The sequence below is a fragment of the Macaca nemestrina genome, chromosome 16 (genome assembly GCF_043159975.1).
Source record: "Macaca nemestrina isolate mMacNem1 chromosome 16, mMacNem.hap1, whole genome shotgun sequence".
Classification (NCBI taxonomy): domain Eukaryota; kingdom Metazoa; phylum Chordata; class Mammalia; order Primates; family Cercopithecidae; genus Macaca; species Macaca nemestrina.
In genome coordinates, this window is record NC_092140.1 from 85,027,802 (window position 1) to 85,050,823 (window position 23,022).

The 23,022-nt window shown below is 37.2% G+C and overlaps 1 protein-coding gene across 2 annotated transcripts in view; it reads left to right on the forward strand.

The window, feature by feature from the left end:
• The window catches only part of LOC105491729 (von Willebrand factor A domain containing 8), a 436,474-nt gene that overhangs the window by 168,751 nt on the left and 244,701 nt on the right, over positions 1–23,022 (forward strand). For both annotated transcript variants that reach the window (XM_071081437.1, XM_011758388.2), the window contains 4 exons: positions 2,035–2,195; positions 4,973–5,086; positions 16,047–16,215; positions 18,671–18,748. In XM_071081437.1, coding sequence (XP_070937538.1) covers positions 2,035–2,195; positions 4,973–5,086; positions 16,047–16,215; positions 18,671–18,748 — 522 coding nt within the window. The remainder of the gene's footprint in view (positions 1–2,034; positions 2,196–4,972; positions 5,087–16,046; positions 16,216–18,670; positions 18,749–23,022) is intronic.

Sequence of the window (23,022 nt, forward strand, 5' to 3'; positions counted from 1 at the left end):
GAAATAATTAAGACTTAAATTTTAATCTTGGTTTCAATACAGATTCGTTGCCATTATGAATATAAAGCAAATTCATTAGTTTTCTATCTGCTGAAAGTTGGGAGTATGTAGCCAAGAATTTACAGAAGACTTTACATATCTGGATAAAAGTGACTGTAAATGTGTTTAACTTTTGTTTGCTATAAGTCGCACAAAATGTATCTGAAGGTGATAGAAAAGAAACTATCCACATTAATGCATGTAAGAAAAAATTGTTCATATTATATAGCTCCAGTTTTTTTTACAGTAAACTTTTATATGCCACAACTATTAATAATTTGCTTAAGTCTGTTACACTATTTTATTGTTAGCACATTGTGTGTGTGCTTTTAAAAATTGCTTGTAAGTGCTATGCTATTGTTTCCCAATTCCTGTACCTCATCTGATGACTGTCCTCAATTTCCTCCATTATGAAGTCTCTTTAAATAAAATGAGTCCCTGTGATGGTCCTAGCATAGCTTTTCAGGGAAACTCATCAACTGCAAGAAAATGCACATTATTGATAAACATCTCTGCATGTTGAGTTTGCATGATTTTTCATTTTATTTTATTTTATTTTATTTTTTATTATTATACTTTAAGTTCTAGGGTACATGTGCATAACGTGCAGGTTTGTTACATATGTATACTTGTGCCATGTTGGTGTGCTGCACCCACCAACTCATCAGCACCCATCAACTAGTCATTTACATCAGGTATAACTCCCAATGCAATCCCTTCCCCCTCCCACCTCCCTGTAATAGGCCCTGGTGTGTGATGTTCCCCTTCCTGAGTCCAAGTGATCTCATTGTTCAGTTCCCAACTATGAGTGAGAACATGCGGTGTTTGGTTTTCTGTTCTTGCGATAGTTTGCTGAGAATGATGGTTTCCAGCTGCATCCACCCTACAAAGGACACAAACTCATCCTTTTTTATGGCTGCATAGTATTCCATGGTGTATATGTGCCACATTTTCTTAATCCAGTCTGTCACTGATGGACATTTGAGTTGATTCCAAGTCTTTGCTATTGTGAATAGTGCAGCAATGAACATATGTGTGCATATGTCTTTATAGCAGCATGATATATAATCCTTTGGGTATATACCCAGTAATGGGATGGCTGGGCCATATGGTATTTCTAGTTCTCAGGATACAAAATTAATGTGCAAAAATCACAAGCATTCTTATACACCAGTAACAGACAAACAGAGAGCCAAATCATGAATGAACTTCCATTCACAATTGCCTCAAAGGGAATAAAATACCTAGGAATCCAACTTACAAGGGATGTAAAGGACCTCTTCAAGGAGAACTACAAACCACTGCTCAGTGAAATAAAAGAGGACACAAACAAACGGAAGAACATACCATGCTCATGGATAGGAAGAATCAATATCGTGAAAATGGCCATACTGTCCAAGTTAATTTATAGATTCAATGCCATCGCCATCAAGCTACCAATGAGTTTCTTCACAGAATTGGAAAAAACTGCTTTAAAATTCATATGGAACCACAAAAGAGCCTGCATTGCCAAGACAATCCTAAGTCAAAAGAACAAAGCTGGAGGCATCACGCTACCTGACTTCAAACTATACTACAAGATTCTTCATTTTAAAATTGAGTCAACACATGGATGGTTAGGTCACGATAAGAGTTGGCGTACAAAAACACAGGAATAGAGCTGATTGAGTTAAATTCTGTTATTCAGGTAGAAATTACTGCCATTATGTAAACTTACATTTTAAAAGCGGAAGAAAATGCTAAATATAAAGAAGGGGAAAAAACCTCTCACTCTCACTATACTATGTAATGAGTAATGGAAAAAATTCTTAAAAGGACCAAAAAAAGACTTTCTGAAGAGCTTTCTTTTTGGGGATTGGAGAAGATGACTTCTCTGTTGTTATATGGAATGTTAAGTTCAGACAGTGGTGACTCTATAAAGCCATGTGAGCTGCCTTGCATGTCTTAAAAATTAATTTGTCGTGTTCTTTGGTGGGTGGTGGTGATTTGTTTTAGGATATGACAGCACGTGATCTGCTACAGCAGAGATACACCCTTCCAAATGGAGACACTGCCTGGCGGTTCTCACCCCTTGTGAATGCTGCTCTGGAAGGCAAGCTGGTCCTGTTGGATGGCATTCACCGGGTGAATGCGGGCACACTCGCTGTATTGCAAAGGTGGGTAGGCGTCGCAAAAATCCCCCAAACACACATACACACACACACACACACACACACACACACCCCCCAACTACTCTGACTGAAGCAGTAAAGATGGAACTATCTCATTCTTTCTCTTTTTTTTTAAACTGGGTTGTGTAGATTCTGAAAAATCATGATTCTATACCACGTAGAATGGCACTTTTTTATTGTTATAAACACAATGCAGTAAAACTCCAAATAATGAACATTTTGGGAAAAACCACTGCCATAGCAAAATTCCATGTGTAGGTGCTGCAAAAAGAAAGTGCTTCAGTAGTAAGTTTGAAAGACTTTATATATACAGGTGTACACATGCAGCATGTCACATTGCTGAAGTTTCTGTAATTTGTCAGAGTCACAGCTTCAGTATTTACAAACTCCTTATGAATCATAGATCTTAATTATTGGTTGGTCTCGTCGAAATCTTTTTTGAGAGAGAGAAAATTAGTTTTGTATATAAAATATATAATACCTTTAAATTATGTTTTATATAGACTAAAAAAGCTCACTTTGTTGGTTGTAAACTTGAACATTTCTGTAACTGTTGTTTTCTTATTTTGGGTTTAGTTGGGAAAAATTTCCACACATTCTTAAAACTTCTCTAGAATTTAATGTTAAGAGAAGCCTCTTCATGTGTAACTTTTGTAGAAAATATTCCCATCCTGTATCATTTTAGGAAATTAATGATACTGACTTTTTTTTATTTATTTTGGTTCTCTAACTTGTGGACATTTGATTTTTAACTTTGACTCATTAGGAAAGGTTAAATAAGTAGAATAAACCATTATCCCAAGTAACCACTCAGAGTTTTTTTTTTCTTCTTAACGTGATGCAGATACTGAATGTAATTAAAAATTCTAAATACATTATGTTAATCCTGATTAGAGTTTAGAACATTTAAAAATAGTCACAAACTTTCAGTGATTTACCATAAACGTTCCATAGATTTACAATATTTTTTTCTCCCAAACAGACAACTGCAGACATGATAATAGTCCCATTATATTAGCTATCTTTTGCATGTTTGCAAGTAGTAATAATAGAAGCAGCTACTACCATTAATTGAGTACCTACTCTGTGCTGGGCATTATGCTAAGCCAGTGCTTCTCAGGTTCTCAACCTTGGAATCACCTTGCAGGATGGGAATTAAAAAAATACTGATGCCAGCCAGGTGCAGTCGCTCACACCTATAATCCCAGTGCTTTGGGAGGCCAAGGTGGGCAGATCACAAGGTCAAGAGATTGAGACCATGCTGGCCAAGATAGTGAAATTTCTTCTCTACTAAAAATACAAAAATTAGCTGGGCGTAGTGGCACGTGCCTGTAGTCCCAGCTACTCAGGAGACTTGAGGCAGAAGAATTGCTTGAACCCGGGAGGTGGAGGTTACAGTGAGCTGACATCCCACCACTGCACTCCAGACTGGGTGACAGAGCAAGACTCTGTCTCAAAAAAAAAAAAAAAAAAAAAGTGCTGATGCAGGCCGGCGCAGTAGCTCACACCTGCAATCCCAGAACTTTGGGAGGTTGAGGTGGGCGGATCACCTGAGGTCAGAAGTTCGAGACCAGCCTGGCCAACATGGCAAAACCCCGTCTCTATTAAAATGAAGTACAGAAATTATCTGGGCATGGTGGTGTGCACCTGTAATCCCAGCTACTCAAGAGGCTAAGATAGGAGAATAGCTTGAACCCAGGAGGTGGAGGTTGCAGTGAGCCTAGATCGCACCACTGCACTCCAGCCTAGGTGACAAGAGCAAGACTCTGTCTCAAAAAAAAAAAAAAAAACAAACAACCTCATGCCTGGGCTTCGCCATCAGAATTTTCTGATGTAATTGGTCTAGGCCAAGGTCTGAACATTGGTATTTTTAAACACTTCCCAGAAGATTCTAATGTACAGTCAAGATCGAGAACAATATATTAAGCATCCATTTTACATTAGCTGTTTAGTTTTCACATTAATGTTGTGAAGTTGTGACTGCCTTAACATTATTGAAGATGAGTTTAGAGAGACAGAGTCATTCTCCCTCTCCCCACTCATCCAGCTAGTAAGGTGCACAGCTGGAGTTGAACCCGGGTCTGATTGGTTCCACCGCCCACGCTCCTACCCACTGCGTTTATACAGCCTCCCCTCCCTTCAGTGCTTATAGAATGGAGGCTACGTAGCCTAACTCTATTGTGGACAATAGGAGACTTAGGGGTTGGTGTGAGATATAGAACAGTGCTTTTCAGCCATTGCAACATTTGGAAGACTATGCTGTGTGTGATGTGGATGTTTAGGTCACCATCAGAGTTGCCATATGTAAAGCAATGTAGTTATTTCATTATAAAGATTTTTAGTGTTTTTAAATATTGTAATTCCAAAGATAGAAATATTTTTGCGCCAACTCTTGCAGTTACTTTAGACTGAAGAGAGTAAGTGCCACCTGCCTTGTTTATTAATATGTACCTTGTGGTTATCTTGAGACACTCATTCAGCTGTTTCTTTTGCTCTCCCTCCTCCTCCTTTCTTTTTTTCCTCCTCCCCCTCTTTCATATCCCTATCAGGTATTTATGACTGCTGCCCTCTGGTACAGAAACCAACAGTTTTGCCAAGTATAACAGCACTAGCCAATTTGAAATTTTGAAAGGTCCATCTAACAAAATTATTAGACTCAATTGCCAGCAATAATAGAATGTTGGCTGACCGATTCTGCCTCTAAAAACTTCAGTGTTCAAAACAGATTAATTTATTTTCAGACTTTTTTCTTATCTTGTCAGGTTAATCCATGATCGAGAGCTAAGCCTCTATGATGGTTCTAGGCTGCTGAGAGAAGACAGGTATATGCGTTTAAAAGAGGAGCTGCAACTCTCTGATGAACAGCTACAGAAGAGGTAATTTGGGGTCCATTACTCCTATTGTTAGTTTATTGTTAAGTGAAAAATAATACATTTTATGATTTTTCCAAACCTAGAATAATGCCAAGATAACTTTGAATAATTTAATAATTTGGTGTCCTGGATATGCCACTACTTTGGCATTTCTTAAAATTTGAGGTTGCTCTCCAAGGTGTACTCTGTACTCTCAGCTTTCCTTTTTTTTTTTTTTAAACCTAGTCAGCTGTTTTATTTGCTTTTTTGTTGTTAATATGACAGTAATTTATTTATTTATTTTTTTAATTTTTTTTTGAGACAGAGTCTCGCTCTGTCACCCAGGCTGGAGTGCAGTGGCGCAATCTCGGCTTACTGCAAGCTCCGCTTCCCAGGTCCATGCCATTCTTCTGCCTCAGCCTCCTGAGTAGCCGGGACCACAGGTGCCTGCCACCATGCCCGGCTAATTTTTTGTATTTTTTAGTAGAGATGGGGTTTCACCGTGTTAACCAGGATGGTTTCTATCTTCTGACTTTGTGATCCACCTGCCTCGGCCTCCCAAAGTGCTGGGATTACAGGCGTGAGCCACCGTGCCCAGCCGACAGTGATTTTTAAAAAAAAAATTTTTTTATTTCAATAGTTTTTGGGGCATAGATGGTTTGTGGTTACATGGGTAAGTTCTTTAGTGGTGATTTCTGAGATTTTGGTATACCTGTCACCTGAGCAGTGTACCCAATATGTAGTCTTTTATCCCTCACCACCCCCCTCCAAGCTTCCCTGCCCCTGAGTTCCAAAAGTCCATTATATCATTTTTATGCCTTTGTGTCCTCATAGCTTAGCTCCCACTTGTGATGACATGTGAAATTTGGTTTTCCATTCCTGAGTTACTTCACTTAGAATAATGACTAGAATAATGACCTCCAGCTCCATCCAAGTTCCTGCAAAAGATATTATTTCATTCCTTTTTATGGCTGAATAGTATTCCATGGGGTGTGTGTGTGTGTGTGTGTGTGTGTGTATCACATTTCCTTTATCCACTCATTGATTGATAGGCACTTCATATCTTTGCAATTGCAAATTCTGTTGCTATAAACATGCATGTGCATGTATCTTTTTCCTATAATGACATCTTTTTTGGGGGGTAGATATCCAGTAGTGGGATTGCTGGATCAAATAGTAGTCTACTTTCAGTTCTTTAAGGACTCTCCATACTGTTTTCCATAGTGGTTGTACTAATTTACATTCCCACTAGCAGTGTAAAAGTGTTACTTTTTCACCGCATGCATGCCAACATCTATTATTTTTTGACTTTTTAATTGTGGCCATTCTTGCAGGAGTAAGGTGGTATCTCACTGTGGTTTTACTTTTCAGCCTTACTTTTAAATAAGCATTTAAATGTTTTATAAGAACATTGGTGTTAAGAAGGTAATCTTTCCTCTGTTGCCCTTTCAGTTCAGTTTTGACCTCATATTTTGTATTCTCTCAACAAAGCTAAAGCTGGGCCCACAATTAACTGGGCTTATCCTCCAGGGAGGTCATCAGTATTGTTGCAGTATGCCATCTGATATCAGATTACCCATTGTAGCTTATTTAAACATTTCTTACGGAGATGTAACAACCACATGCAATGGTGAGACTTGACTGGGTCCTGGAGGAGAAAACAAAATAAAAACGGCTATAAAAAAATTAGAAAAGTTTAAATATGGACTATATTATATGATATTGAATTACTAATTTCCTTAAGTATGATAGTGATATCGTGGTTATGAAGGAGACTATTCCTATTCTTATGATATGCATGTTGAGATACTTAAGAGATAAAGTAAAAAAAAAAAAAGTATACAACTTCCAAATATTTCAGAAAAAAGACATGTATGTGTGTGTACAAATAGACATACCACAGAGAAAAAGAGAGAAATATCGAGTCAGAGTGAGAACACAAATGTGGTAAAATCTTAACAGTTAGCAATATCTAGGTGAATGATATATGGGTATTTATAGTCTATTTTTGATATTTTCTATTTTCAAAACAAAAGGTTTGAAGGAAAATCTTTCTTTCAGCTGCATACTATATAGAATGAAGTTTGACAAATATGTTATTTTCTATCTTGCTACATTTCCACGGATATTTTAACAGAATTAGAGATTGGCATACAGAGGAACTCCTCATCACTTAATCTATCTCTGTTTAATTGAAGCTGTCTTACCACTCAAAGGGTTTACTGCCATATTTAAAACATTTAAATCCCGTAAAAGATAATAAGTGTATTTATTATTGTTTGTATTTTAAGAATAAATTTATTTAAAAATTTCTTGGAATTTTTTCCAAGAGGGGAAATGTTAAATTCCTCCTTATCTCTGTACAAGTCACTAAAAATTCACTTGATTACATACCTGCTTTTACTTCAGAGGTATACATTATCAAATTCTTCTAGACTGGCAAATGGTTGAGTGTTTAGGGAGGCAAGTTAGAGATCCTTTGCATATCATAACTTTGGTTTACAGCAGTCAGCTTTGGCACATTATTTGCATGTGAATCACGGGTCATGGAACAGTTTATATTTTCAGAGGGATGAATCAAAGCAATTTTGCAATAGCTCACAGCATGCCTGCCTGGCAGTTTCTCTTAGGACATCAGAAGCATTGTACTTGTCTCCAAATGTCCGGGAAATGACAACCCTTTTCTATGAAAAGTACCCAAGTTCTCTAATGGTCACAGGCAGTTTTACAAATGAAAATACTTTCAGGAACTGGGTGGCCCTGAGCATCATGTTCAGGGTCTGGCTCCGAGTGGTTAATAGTACTTTCTTCTCAAAGTTTTCCGCCTTCATCACTGTGGATTTATGTCTCCCTCGTGAATGCAAACTAGGCTCAGCTCTATTTCCAGAGGTCACTGGGAGAAAGTGGAGAGAGATCATAGCAATGCCTTCTCTCCTTCATTTGCTTTTTAAAATTTTTCATTTGAATTTTTACCACTGTTAAACAGCATGGAACTTGAGCCAGATAGTTTTTCAAAGTATTTTATGAAAAATACCATCCCCTGTCATAGGTTGATTGGTTGATAGTCTCCCATTTCCCACATCTTACTCCCCAGGGGCTACTACTTTCAACCTTTAGGTCTTTCTTTTGGTATTTACTTCTGTGTCACTAAACAATATACTTTCATTGATATTTCTTGATTTATTTTTAGTGTTAGGAATAATCTGTTGATTTCTACATGGACAATTAATGTTTAGCTCTTTACCACCTCTTGCCTCATTACACGTGCACACTTCTATCCCTCATTCTTCCTAAAGAGTTATGTAATAATTTTGTTTAGAACTTTATTCAATGCTTACATTATTATGACAACCTAAGAACTGTACCCACTTAAGCAGTTTACTATACAACAATCATTTTCCTTTCTTGCGTACATCTTGTTTTTTCCTGAGTTATACTACATATGAAGAGAGACAGATATGTAAATCAGTAATTACAATGTAATTTTAAGTGTTAGAATAAAGGTCTGTATAATACTGTATGGGAGCATTGAGGAGAAAGTGACTGTTTCTATGTATATATTGCCGTATTTTTCACCCCAAACACTTCCCTTATTGTCTAAATCTTCCCTCAGCACATTCAGGCACACCTGATATTTATCAATTCCATCTTCTATCAATTTCTTTTTCTCTTTTCTGTCTTTTTTTGAGACAGGGTCATGTTCTGACAACCAGACTTGAGTGCAGTGGCACGATCTCAGCTCACTGCAGCCTTGAACTCCTGAGCTCAAACCATCCTCCCGCCTTAGCCTCCCAAGTAGCTGGGACTACAGTTGCACATTGCCACACCTGTTTTGTTTTGTTTTTGTTTTTGTTTTTTTCATTTTTTTTTTGGAGCGGTCTCACTGTGTTGCTGAGGCATGTCTTAAACTGCTGGCCTCAAGGGATCTTCCTGCCTTGGCCTCCCAAAGTGCTAGTAATATAGGTATGAGCCACCACTCCTGGCCTTTCTGTCAGTTTCATGTTTCTCCCATGGTATATTCTGACGAACTCTAATCTGGGCTTGTGGCTCTTTATACTTGTAGCTCCTACATCATCTTAGATCTGTCTCCACTCCCACTTACTCAGTTTCCTGTGTTCTTTTTTCTTGTACCTTTTATTATTTAGATGTATGTTGAGCCTCCTGGGCAGAACTTCTAATTTTATTTTATTTTCTCTATTATGTTCTGTCAGGATCTTTGTCCGTCCTTAACTTTTCAGAGGTGAGATGTCCTAACAATGATTCTTCTTTGTTGTCTGAATATTTCTAACAGTTGAAAGCCGAATCCCTTTCCTTATCAGTAATTTTTCTTTTTACCTGAGAAACACACCATTTTCTTAATTTTGTTGTTAAACACAGTCATGTTACAGAATCTGCTTCTTTCTGATAGTATGGATTGTTGGTAAATTTTTTTTACCTTTGCCTAGCCTTAATTTAATTTTGTGACTCATTTTTGTCTTCTGGAGAATAAATACGTTCTTTTTTAGGGTTATAATAGGTTAGATTCTTCTCTTAAGCTGCTTGGCAGTACTTCTTTCAGGACTGTGTTTATTGAGTAGAAGACTGACAGCTTGACTAAAAGACACAGCACAGTGCAAAAGCAGCAAATTTGTACTCAGTGAGGAAATTATTTCATGAGTTGTTCTTATAAGTAATATGACCCATTATCTAGCATGTGTTGATCCCATATGCTGGTCATAGCTAATATATCACTTTTGGCGGTAGCATTTGAATTCCACATTAGAAACTTATGACCCACATTGTCTGTCCTTTCATTTCGGTACTTAATCACAGAACTGAATTTTAGCAAAGGGATTATTTCTAATAGTCTTTAAAGAAACTCAGCTTTTATTTTATTTACTTATATTAATGCTTTTTTGTGGAAGATTTTGAGAGAGAGAAAGAGGTCAAAGGTAGAATGACAGGGAAGGTTTTTGTTTTCCTTTTTAAGAGGAAGCGTTGTGGAGGCTGGGGATGGTCAATGCTCAGAGGTGGTGTATCAGTTGCAGCTGCCTAACAGAAAGAACAGCTTCTACAGTCTTGTACAAATAAATAAATCTACCTCCAGGGAATCAGTACTCTTCAGACAACTTCTACTAATTTGTAGAATAATGCTTCCTGAGAGTTGGTTTTAAAGCTCTTGTTCCAACTGTCGCGACTGGATGAGGTTTTTGAACATGAATGTTATAATGGTAATCCATGGAGTCATTCACTCTCTAGGCTCCCAGAACAGTACCCAGATGATCTTATCTATAGACTGATGATTGGAGATAACGGATTTGGCGAGTGTAACTATTTGTTATTGAGTGTCAGCATTGCTTCATTCTTTCCTTCAGATTAAATGTTTATTGAGGATCAGCTCTAAGATGACACACTTGCTGCCATCTGTGGTGTACCACACATGAAGACAGATATATAAATAAATAAACACAATGCAGTTTTTTAGTGTTAGACTGCAGGTCTGTATAAAATGCTGTGGGAACACAGAAGACAAATTGACTAGTAACTGTGCCTTGAGAGGTTCGAAAAGGTTTCAAATACTGTTTATACTCGTAGCTCCCAGGGTTTTCTCCTTGACCTTTTCTTTTCTTTGGGCAATGTCAGTCACTCTTATATCCTTATCTGCCATTGATATACTGAGCATTCTTTTTTTTTCTTCTCTCTCTTTTCCCTCCCCTCCCCCTCTCCTCCCCTCCCCTTCTCTCCTCTCCCCTTCTCTCCTCTCCCCTTCCCCTCTTTTCTTTTGTTTTGTTTCGTTTTGTTTTCTTTTCTTTTTTCTTTTCGATAGGGTCTCACTCTTTCACCCAGGCTGAGGTGCAGTGGTGCTATCATAGTTGACTGCAACCTCAAACTCCTGGATTCAAGCTTTCCTTGTGAATAGCTGGAACTACAGGTGCACACCACCACACTAGACTAATAAAAAATTTATTTTTGTAGAGATGGGAGTCTCTCTATGTTGCCCAGGCTGCTCTTGAACTCCTAGCCCCAAGCAGTCCTCCCTCCTCACCCTCCCAAAGTGCTGGGATTACAGGCATGAGACACTGCACCCAGCCAATAGACTGAGCATTCTTTAAAAGCGCTTTCCAATTTAGTTTTCTCTGCTAAGTGCCATCTGACTACTAGATGTCTCTCCTTAATGTGTCTTAGAAACACTTTGAACTCATTTCTACAAACCTGCTATTCCTCTTAAATACCTTAACTTAGTGAATGAAACCTCTTCCTCTCCACACACATAGGATACAAGTTTAAAGTGTCTGATGTGTAAATTTGATCACATCACTTTTAAGTCCTTCAGTGGTTTCCATCGCCTACAGTGTTTAGGGCCAGTATCTACACATGCCTGCCTTGTCAGCCTCGTCTTTCACCTCTCAGGACCAGCACAGCAAACTTCTGCTATTTCTTTAAGAGTGATGTCCTCTGTGAAACCTTCTCTGACATTCCTCTAGCCCTTTCCAAGGCCAAGACAGATTTAAGAGCTGCTTTGCTTCTAGACCCGGTTGGTAAATTTAGATACCTCTTCTGCTTTCAGAGAGGAAACTCAGGTAAAGGTAACTCTATTAATCCAGTTTTAGTTGACCTTCTGAGTTAGCAATGTTTCCTTATGTGAACCTAGTAATTAGGAATACTTTGATGCCTTTTAATGACAAAGTCTATTAACTGAGGGTCTCAAAATTAACAGCTTCTAGCAGTGGGTTACTAACCCTTTAAGCTTTATAGTGTGAAACCCAGTTTCTAAACGATTATATTTGACTCCTTTGCCAACCTTCATTGTATAGTAATTCTCAACAAGACTATACATCTTGGTCATCTCTGGAGTGCTCTGCAGGCTTTTATATTCTCTGCAGGTAATCACATGCCTAACATGCCCTTAGAAGGGTTAGAGTCTTCTTTTTTCATATTACAAGACACCAGGAATGCTGTGGACGTGGTGGTTAGATATAGTGTTATGGCCACAGACACCAGATACTGTGCCTGTATTTCTCTCAGGAAATAGAGACCAAAATAGAACTCCTTCCTTTGATGAGAAAAACTTCTTTAGGGAAAGGGGGAATATAAATACTATAGGATGCTAAATATGTCTTTTCCTGCTGTTGGCCAGACCATAAATGAGGGGGTTGAGAGTTTCTGTTGTTAACAGTTCATACTGCCAAGAAAGGGCTTCTGGTTATCTGGGGGAAACAATAAAGATTAGTGGCCTAGTCTTAGATGTACTTATATATGCTCCAGTGTTTGCATTTTTATTAAATATTTCCTTTATATTTGTTGCTATTGAACACTAAAAACAGTTTATAATCTCTCAGTCTTAGTGGTGAACATAACTGGACATTTGAGCACAATCCTTGATCGGTTATATTCTCTCAACCCTTTTACTATTCCCATATTTGAAGACTGAATCCAAGCACTATCTCCTAGCTTCCTAGAAACCTTATTATTTCTTTGCAAGCAAATCAGACCATATAAATTAAAAAAAAAAAATTCTAGATAGATGCAGGATTTTATGCCCAAGTCTTTGTGTTGGATTTTCAAAACAAAAAGCCTTAAGGAAATTCTGATTTTGAAAATAATTTTTTCCGAACATTTTTGTAGTCAAGGAACCATTTGAAACTCTTTGCCTGTAAATGATATAATCATTTGTTATTTTATGTTTTGAGTTAGTCCTGATTCAGAGAATGTACTTCTTACGTATTTATTCAGGACCAAGTTTGACTAGCTTTTGGCTGGGACACTGTAGGTTCAGTTCTTATTACTTACCTTTGTTTGTCCTTCCCACCAAAGATCTTCAAAAAGTTAATAGCACTGATGGTCATTAACAATAGCAATATACATGTATTTATTTAGCATCTGCTCTCTTCCCCAAGTATTACACTATGCCCTCGGTGGTATAAAGATGCATAAGGAATGTGTTCATGCAATTTGCTACACTACACAGGAAAAAGGGGAAATAAGGTCTGTGTACAGAACTATATAACTCTAGGTTCTAAATTGGAACAGTAGTGTGGAAAACTAATGATGAAATCTGTTCTAGCTCATGATTGATGTCTTTGCAGAAACCTTCCGGATTATTCTTTCAAGTTCCCCAGTATACAAATTCAATGAAAATGTACCATAGGATTCCCTTTGAAAACTGGAGATTTTTGAAGTCTTTTTTTGTTTTATTAAAAGCTCCATTGAAGTATGATTGACATATAATAAACTATGCATATTTAGTGTGCACCGTTTGATAATTTTTAATATTTATAAATACCCATGAAACCATCACCAATATCAAGATAATGAATGTATCTATAATCCTCAAAGTGTCCTCAGACCCCTTTGTTATCCCTGACTCCTGCCCCTTTTACCCTCCTGTCTCATCCCCAGGGTTCTGCTTCTGGTCATTATGTAGAGCTCATATTTTCTAGAGTTTTATACAAATGGAATCACACAGTGTGTGCTCTTTTTTTTGTCTGGCTTCTTTCACATAGCTTAAGTGTTCTGAGATCATCCATGTTGTTTGTACATTGATAGTTTGTTCCTTTTTACTGCTGAGAAGCATCAGAAAGTACTTTACAAAAACTCGTACTTATGCCCACAGACAAACTTATTGACCTCAATATTTTTATTTTAAAAATCATTTTAAACTATTTTTTTGCTCTCTAAATCTGTAATCTTTAGGAAATAATATCTTTTTGTCTGAAATTAAGCCATATCTATAGTTTCATTTATTTTTTTGTTGTTGCTAAAGTTTTAGTAAAATTAAACCTAACCTTAATTTTAAATTTTAATGGCACTTATCTCATAATTTTTTCGTTATCTATCACTTCTTCAGTCTTTGTATTACCCACCAGTTTATCACATCACCTTCAGTATACAGCAGATCCTCTGCTCTCTAACTTTCAGGCTTGCGGAACCTAGCTAGCATCATCAGGAAATGACTTCCCGTGTAACCTATTTGTACGTAAGGAAGCCTTTAGGGAGAACGTAGCAAACAAAAAGGCCCTTCTCATCCTGTTATTCAGTAGTTTGGTGACTGTTTTTATAATCATTATACACACTTCTCTGCCTAACGTATCAGCTCTCTTGGAAACTGCCTTCTTCAAGTTTGGCCAGCTTACTCAAGTACCCTGCTGGAATCAATACTAAAAAGCAAGCTATTGACAATATATGTGCCAGTAAATGACCATCACCTTTAAATGTAAACCATTTAGCATGCTGTCATTTTAGTTGCTCTTTTAGTCCTAATTTTACAGCTCCACTGTGGTACCTGGCTTCCTGATCTGCTGGTTTAGAGATATACATTAGACTTCTCCTTTTGGCTTGCCTGTTGTATTTTGACTTTGTTTATTCCCTGATTTGGTATCCTTCACTATCTGAAGTGAGAAACTACATCTGCAGCTTTAATTTTGGATGGCCAAACCACACTCTTTCTCTCCTACCTGTTTTTGGTCCTAACTAGGAGAGAGGAGGATCAAGGATACATCCAACATCTGTTGCTGGGCTTTATGGCAGTTTTCTGGATTACAGCAAACCACTTAGCAGAAGTGGAAAATGGAAAAACCTCCCCCTCTGGCTTTCCCTCACAGGATTTTCTGTGTCCAGTTTCTGTCACGTGGCTGTCTAATTACTAGCAATCTTGAGCGATTGTGCTATCCTCTGGACTTTCAGGCACTGTCCATGTTGTTGTCCTTCCCTCTTTTTCCAGAACAACACTTTTGCATAGATCACTCCCCCAGACCCTGCTAAAACATCTGCAAATAAACCTTTTTCTTTCTACCTAGAGAAATGAAATGATATCTGGTAACTTTTGTGAATTCATTATATCTAAGTCTTTCATGTGACCAATTTCTAAAAATTGGTTTTCCCTTGTTTTCAAATGGTGATGTGGCCTCTAAAATTACAAATCACGCCGTCAGGGACTTGGTAGACCTGCCTGTTGTATTGTTGGTACTTGGTCTTAACTCTTCAGAGTACTCATCTGATTCTTTCCGATTGTGTCCTACCTCCTGGTATTCTAGTTGCTTAGTCACTTAACTTTTGGGCTCTAATATAATGTTATAGTTAATGGTGAAATGCCAGTTATGTACCTATATTTTTGTTTTTCTGAAGCTCTTGGCAAGTGTTTATATTTTATCTCTCCTTTCTCTTAGCAAGAACTATATTACCCTCAAAAACATATTTCTGCTGGGTTTTTGAGTAGAATTGATAAAAATGGACAATATTACCCACGTGATTTAAGATTCTGATGCGGGGTTTCTAGTTTTTGCAAAAGTAACTCAAGTCATTTCACAAACCAAAAGAAGTCTTGTCTTACTCCTCTGTGTGTCCTAGAAAATTTACATGCTTCCTCAGTTTCCCTACCAGAGAGTTTTAAAAGAGATCACTTTAAAATCGTAACTTTCCTATAAAAATCACAAAAGAGTGCATTCTATAAAGGTTTTATTTTCTCTGCCTTTTTAAGACTTAAGTGTTCTTATTCCCAATCTAAATTTTAAATTCAATCTAACCCTTTATGTTTCTTACATTTTCTGTACTGTAAAGTCTCCTTGTCCTGAATTGTGCTTCTTGGTCTTTCTGATGGATATAGAGTGGTTTCCTTGTGAGACAGGAGATTCTGAAGGACTTTTAAATGAATAAAGATGGTCTATATAATGAATGTGAACCGAGTGGGATTTTATTTCAAGACACTATGGAGAAAATATGTGGTAGGCATAACAGTATATCAAAAGCAGTGGTTTGTGCCAGGGCTGGAGTTTCATGAGTGGTTATTGTACAACATTTACTAGCAGTAGGTGATTTTTGTTTGTTTTGATCTTAGGTTCTTAGAATGTCCTGACTTTGTTTTTTTCAAAGCTAACTCTTTGGATAGTAATATTGACATTATTAACAGCATGATAGCCCTAACATTGCCTGGACTTTAGTTACCATGATCTAATTTCTTACATGAAAGATATGTTATGTTTTTTTATTTATTTTTTTCCTATTTTAGATCCATTTTTCCAATCCATCCCTCCTTCAGAATCATTGCCTTGGCAGAACCCCCTGTTATCGGAAGCACAACACACCAGTGGCTGGGACCAGAATTCTTAACCATGTTCTTTTTCCATTACATGAAGCCACTTGTGAAAAGTGAAGAAATCCAAGTGATTAAGGAAAAGGTAAGAAGAAAGCCAATCTTAGTCTGTTTTCTACAGCTGATCTCTTTTTAAGGCACTCTGATACAGGCCGAAGTAGAGTTAGACATTTTTAGCGTTTTCTTCCCTTTTACTCCCAAATTTCCTCATACAGTGGTGAAGATCAGTGGTTCTTAAACTTCCACATTTTTCAGCATCATTTGGAGGACTTGGTAGAACACATGTTTCTGGGCTCCATCTCCATAGTTTTTGAGCTAGTAGATCTGGGATGGTATATTAAACTTTTTATTTCTAACAAGTTCTCAGGTGATACTGATGCTGCTGGTCTGGGAACCACACTCTAAGAATCACAGATGTGGCCTGTCTCGCCTCTTTCCTCAGGTGGAGGTCAGTTTAGAATCCCTTTTATTTTTCTATTTAGTCAAAGGTGACTATTTTAAGTCCCTATTATAAAGGGAGGCCAGACACATAAATAGTAAGTAGTCCTGGTCTCTCAAGACTGTAGTGTATCCTGTACTTGCCTGATTAGTACTTTGATGACTTCTAGTGTGTGTAATCCATTATTTCAATGTGTGCATTAATCAAGCATTGTGGTTAGCACTTTTAGAGTTTTAGAACTGCACTCTTCAATGCAGTAGCGCTAGCCACGTTAAATTATTATTATTATTCATATTATTATTATTATTATTATTATTATTACTATTTGTTTGAGACTAAGTCTTGCTCTGTTGCCTAGGCTGGAGTGGTATGATCTCGGCTCACTGCAACCTCTGCCTCCTGGGTTCAAGGCTCCCGCCTCAGCCTCTCAAGTAGCTGGGACTACAGGTGCACACCACCACACCTGGCTAATTTTTCTATTTTTAGTGGAGATAGGGTTTCACCATGTTGGCCTGGCTGGTCTTGAATTTCTGGCCTCAATTGATCTGCCCACTTCGGCCTCCCAAAGTGCTGGGATTATAGGCATGAGCCACCACACCTGACCATGTTGAATTAATTTTTTAAAAATTTGGCCAGGTGTGGTGGTTCACGCCTGTAATCCCAGCACTTTGGGAGGCCAAAGCCAGAGGATCACGTGAGGTCAGGAGTTTGAGACCAGCCTGGCCAACATGGTGAAACCTTGTCTCTGCTAAAATACAAAAAATTAGCCAGGCGTGGTGGTGTGCATCTGTAATCCCAGCTACTCAGGAGGGTGACACAGGAGAATTGCTTGAACCTGGGAGGTAGAGGTTGCAGTGAGCCGAGATCACACCACTGCACTCCAGCCTGAGTGACAGAATGAGACCCTGTCTCAAAAAAAAAAAAAAATTCTGTTTCTCAGTCACTTTTCAAGTACTCAGTATCCACATGGGAGCTTTTGGCTACCATATTAAACAGCATAAATACAATGCTCATCATCATAGAAGGTTCTATTGGACAGCACTTTTCTAGGTCACTAATTATTAACTTTCTATTTAAATACATTTATTCCCTTTGAAACATCTGAATGATCTTATTAATTGTAGGTCTTGTAAGCATGGTTGTAAATAAAGGCATAGGTTTTAGAGTTTAACTACTTGGCTCTCAATGTGAAACCCACTACTTATTAGCTTCTAGATCTTGAGTAAATTACTTAGTTTCCTCATCTAAAAATGGGGATAATACTATTTATTACATCATAGGATTGATTTAAATAATAAATGAAAGAAAGTATATGTGGACTAGGACTTAGCATTTAAAAAAATTCTAATTACTTATATGACCAATGAAACCCTAAGCAGTATTCTTCTAAAATTGTCACACTGTCCTAGTCATTGTTTTAATATCTTTTTTTGATCTTTTAAAATTAAAACCTTAAATTTGTTATTCCTTAAACAAAAATTGCTTATAGCTTAATGAAGTACTTAATTGAAGTTTGTTATAGTTAAAAGCAATTGATGTGTGTTATTTGGGCAGTTGCTCTTCCAAGTTCATTGATATGTTGATCATAGCCCTCAAGTATGTGTTTTACATGTTTTTGGAAAAATGGACACCTTGAGTATCCATTCTTTAAATAAATGTACCTTACGTCACTTAGATATGTATGTAAGATTGCTGCTAAATAAAGGAACTTGGTTTCAGTAAGAAAACACCTAATTAGTACTTAAAATACCATGCTGAAGTTAACAAAATAGGAAATGATGATACATGAAAAGTTCTTTATGGGCCAGTTTTAAATTGTGTTAAAGGCTCCCTTCAGTTTTATCTTGGTGATAGAATTGTATATGGAGAAGAGTGTCTTGGTTTAAATTACCTGATTCTTAAAGAGAAAGCAGGGGTTTCAGTGTTTCCTAAGAGGTTGAATAAGCAACTTTATCTGTAAGTTAAATATGTAACCAACAATGAATGACTTTTCTAAACATGTAATTCTAGTAGTATTTGCTAAGTAGTCATAATTTCTGATTGATTGATCACATATCCCAATTTATTTCTTCTGTTTGTCCTCAACTCTCTCAAAAAATAGGTCCCAAATGCACCTCAGGAAACTCTGGATAAATTATTATCATTTACACACAAACTCAGAGAAACACAAGATCCAACGGTAAGTCTAGGCTTTTTCCATGGGATTTTCTATTGTTGACATGCTGCTGGTTTTCTTTTCTTAGAATTCAGGACTTAAAATCTATTTTTTAAGATGATATTTTATTTTTCAGAATCCCTTATGTTATGCCTTTGTTTTATGCATGTGGTTTACTCCAGTTTCCTTGATTTTAACATTTCTTCCAGCTGCTCCTCGCTGATGTTGTAGAAAGAAACTTGTAGCTGCAGAGTACTTCATGTTCATGAGGGCTTCTTCTCTGTCCCCTCTGTCTCCTATGCTGAGCAGTGTTATCTATACTAATAGCTTCAAGTACCTACCACAAGTTGATGCCTACATCTTTATCTTCAGCTTCTAACTTCTCATTTCTGATTGACTTGTATTTCCATTCCCAGATGGCATGTTAGAAACATAAAGGGCTGTCACTGTTGAACTCTGTGAGTCTCAGTGTTCTCATCTGTAAAATGGGAACAGTACCATCTACCTCATGAAATGGTCTCAATGATTAAACATAAAAATGTGTGTAAAGAATCTACTTCTTAGTAACTGCTTACTAAACGTTAATTTCTTTCACTTTTCCTCTGGATACACTGAGATCATTGTAAATTCACATATCTTATACAACTAAACTGTCTTTCCACTTTAAATCTATTCCTATTCTTGATTTAATTTCCTGGCTTTGTTAATAATCTAGCTGCCAAATTACCTAAATTAGAAACCTTGACATCATTGTTGATTCCTTGCTTTCCTGCTGTCTTCACTTAATCTGAAAACAGATCTCACCAGTTTAGCATCTTGATGTCTCATCTGTTTTCTTATCTATTGTCAGTAACTGTCCTAGTAGTGGATTTCATAATCTTTCTCCTGGAATATTATATCCTCTTGACTGCCTTCTTTATCAATAATTCATTCATCATATGACTCTCTAGTAATTTCCTTTTGTTGTTGTAACAAGTTACCATAAATTGATGGCTTAAGATAATAGAAATTTATTTTCTCTTTGTCTGGACAACAAAAGTCTGAAATCAGTATGACTGAGCCGGAATCAAAGTGTCAGCAGGACTGCACTCCATCGGAGGCTCCAGGGGAGAATCTGTTCCTTGCCTCTTCTGGGTTTTGGTGGCTGCCAGCATTCCTTGACTATTGCACTCACCATATCAATCCTGCCTTCATCTTTACATTACCTTCTCCCCTGTGTTTGTGTCAAATCCCCCTTTTTCTCCTTCCTTCAAGGGTATATAAGATTGCATTTAGGGTCCACACACATAGTGCAACATAGTCTCGACATCTCAAAATCCTTATCTTAATTTTATTTGCAAAGTCAATTTTGCCATAGAAAGTAACATTGACAGTTTCCAGAGATTAGGATGTGGATTTTTGGGGGGATAAGGGTGGTCACTTTCTGGCTGTCACAGGTCCCCTGTTAATTCTCCCTCTGGGGCCTCATTCCAAATACTTTCTCCTTTACCCATTATTTTTAGCTACACTGGTGTCTTTGTTGTTCCTTGAACTTACTAGTGCCTGCCCCAAGGCCTTTGCCACTTGGTGTTTCCTCTGCCTAGATTATTCTTCCCTGGATAGCTGCATGTTTATTCACTTTCCTTTTGGGATTTGCTCAAGTGGTCCCCTTTTCTGTGAGGCCTTCCTGAAGCACTATAGAATCAAATTTCTATTCCATTTTATTTCTATCCCTCTTTCTGCTTTAAGGTTCTTTATAGGGCTTCTTACTCTTTTACATAATGTATGTTTTACTCACTAAGTTTTTGTTGTCTATCTTCCTTCACTCGAATTTCAGTTCCAGGATTGCAGGGGGTTTTTCTTTGTTCCCTGTAGTCTCCCCAGCATCTGGAACTTTGCACAGTAGCTATTCCTGATTTGCACAGTGTTCCTGCTGCGCAAAGTTCCAGATGCTGGCAGTACTACAGAGAACAAAGTTAGAGATTAGTAATGTATTCCACAAGTATCTGTTAAATAAATGGATGGATGAATCTTCCATATTGTCCCTGGAATGATCTTTCCCAAATCCATTTCCTAAGTTCTTCCCCTTGTTTAAAACCATTAAGGGATTGACTGTCTTTGCCTGTAGACTGAAGACAGCCTACTAAACATACCTGCTGAGTTCTCTCTAATCCTAAGCTGCTCATCAAGCCTCAGTTTCTACAAACTCTCTTGAAGCATTCTCAACTCTTCCCACACTTAGCTTCTTGCTATTTTCTAATCCCATCTATACTCAAATGTCTCTGCCTTAGATAATGTCTAGAATGTGCTTTCCCTCCATCCAGTTGTCCCTTCATTTCTCTCTTCTGTTAAGTCTCTCTCAGCCCCCTTAGGCAGCAGTAACTAGTATCTCCAATCTGCTTTCATGACACTTGACATACATTTCTGATGTTGACCTATTGCAATTGTATTATAATTTACTTTTATTTCCCCAGTTGCTATTTGAACTCCTTGAGACTGTCTTATTTGTTCTTTTATTCCGATTTCCCTTCCTGCTGCCTGGCACATAATAGACACTTAAATCTTTGGTGAATTAATGAATAAATTGATTAATTAAAATTTTATTAACAGATTGTCCCTAGAGTTTTCTCTCCTTTAGAACATGCTATATTTTCATTCTTTTATAAAAATGAAGAATAGAAAAATAATGTTTAATAATTTCTGATGAGAACCTTTATGTTTTTAAGCTGAAGTATTTCTAATCATGCTAATATGAACAAACCCTTTGAGGTGTACTCTTAAACTGTATAACCATGGTAACTAGGGGATTGTGCTTCATATCTTCACCCTGTCTTTTTTTTTGGCAAGATAAAACTGCAGTTAGAAATTTGATATTATAAATGTTAAATACATTAGGTATTTTTAAAGTATACTCTCAATTTTTAATTGATAATAATGTGAGAACAGAGATTACCAAACCCTTTATTCAGCACTTAAATGGCTCAACACGAAGCTTATCTCTCATTTTCTCAACGCTGGTTATTATTGCAAACCATTTTGGTGCTTTCAACTAGAAGAACTGGAGAATTGGTGTTCAAATATATGCACATTCCTTATTGATCACTGGAATGAAATGTGAAGCCTGAATTCAGTGTCATGCTTAGAATGAGATTAGAATGTTATACCCTAAAAAATTACCCTATGGTTTAACAGGACTCTTATAAGAATCCTCTGGTTGGAGTCATTTGTCAAATATTTGTTATGATTAATATAGGAATTTTTCATGGTCCTAGGTATTAAAAATGGGAATTTCTGAGTTATATTTGACTTTTCATATCAATCATACTGCCTGAATTTTATCCTCAATACATCTTTCTTTCTCATAGCAAGTCAGTTGCCAAGTTTGTTGTATCCTACCTCTCCATTCTTGTTGCCATAACCTTACTGTCGGACTTTTTCCTTTTATAGGCTGTTTATTGAAGTAGCTTTCTGTTTCCTGTCTCAATTCTGTCTGTCCTTCAACTACTTTCTATACTGCTGCTAATTTAAATTAGGAAGTAGGCTAGTAATAACCTGATTCTAAAATCATGTTTTGACTTTACACATAGCAGAATCCTAGTGCCTTTAAGAATAAAGCCAAACCCCTCAGAGGTCTTTAGGTCTCATAGGTCTTTGTTGTTTGAGAGCAAGCCTTCCAGCAGGACCTTCTAGTAAAGCTGGCCTGGTTCCTCATGTTCTACTTGTGGTTCCATTCCTTTTGCTTTCATGCCTTTGATCAGAGGATTTCTTGTGCCTATTTGAATATTTTAACTGCCTGTAACAACTGTCTACTGTTCCACTTATTTTAGCATTGAAGTATATACTATTTTGAATTGTAATTTATGATTTATTATATTTGAATATTATCTCCATGTCTGGAATGCAAATTAATTGAAAACAAGAATGGACCTAATGTTCCCTTGTAAATGAGTTCTTTGAAACTTAGAATGTGTTTTTTAATAGAAGAAAGGATATGTGGTGGTCATTCTTCCAACCTAATTCCCAAAGAAAATATAATACTAATGTAGCTGAAATGGAATACTAACAGCAGACCAGTATCTCATGGAGATGTGAAATACACAAGGAAGGATAAATTAATTTTTTTCTTCTTTGGGACATACAGAGATGACCTTAGGTGGAACATTAAAACAAGCAAATGTGCAGTGTGTCTTTGACATTCTCCCTTCATCCATTCTGAACCCTTTGTGAATTTCATAGAGTCCCCTTCTCCAGGCCCTTGAGTGCTCAGGGCCACTTTACTGCCCTCTGTGACATTTCATACTGACCTGCCTTGCCCTCCC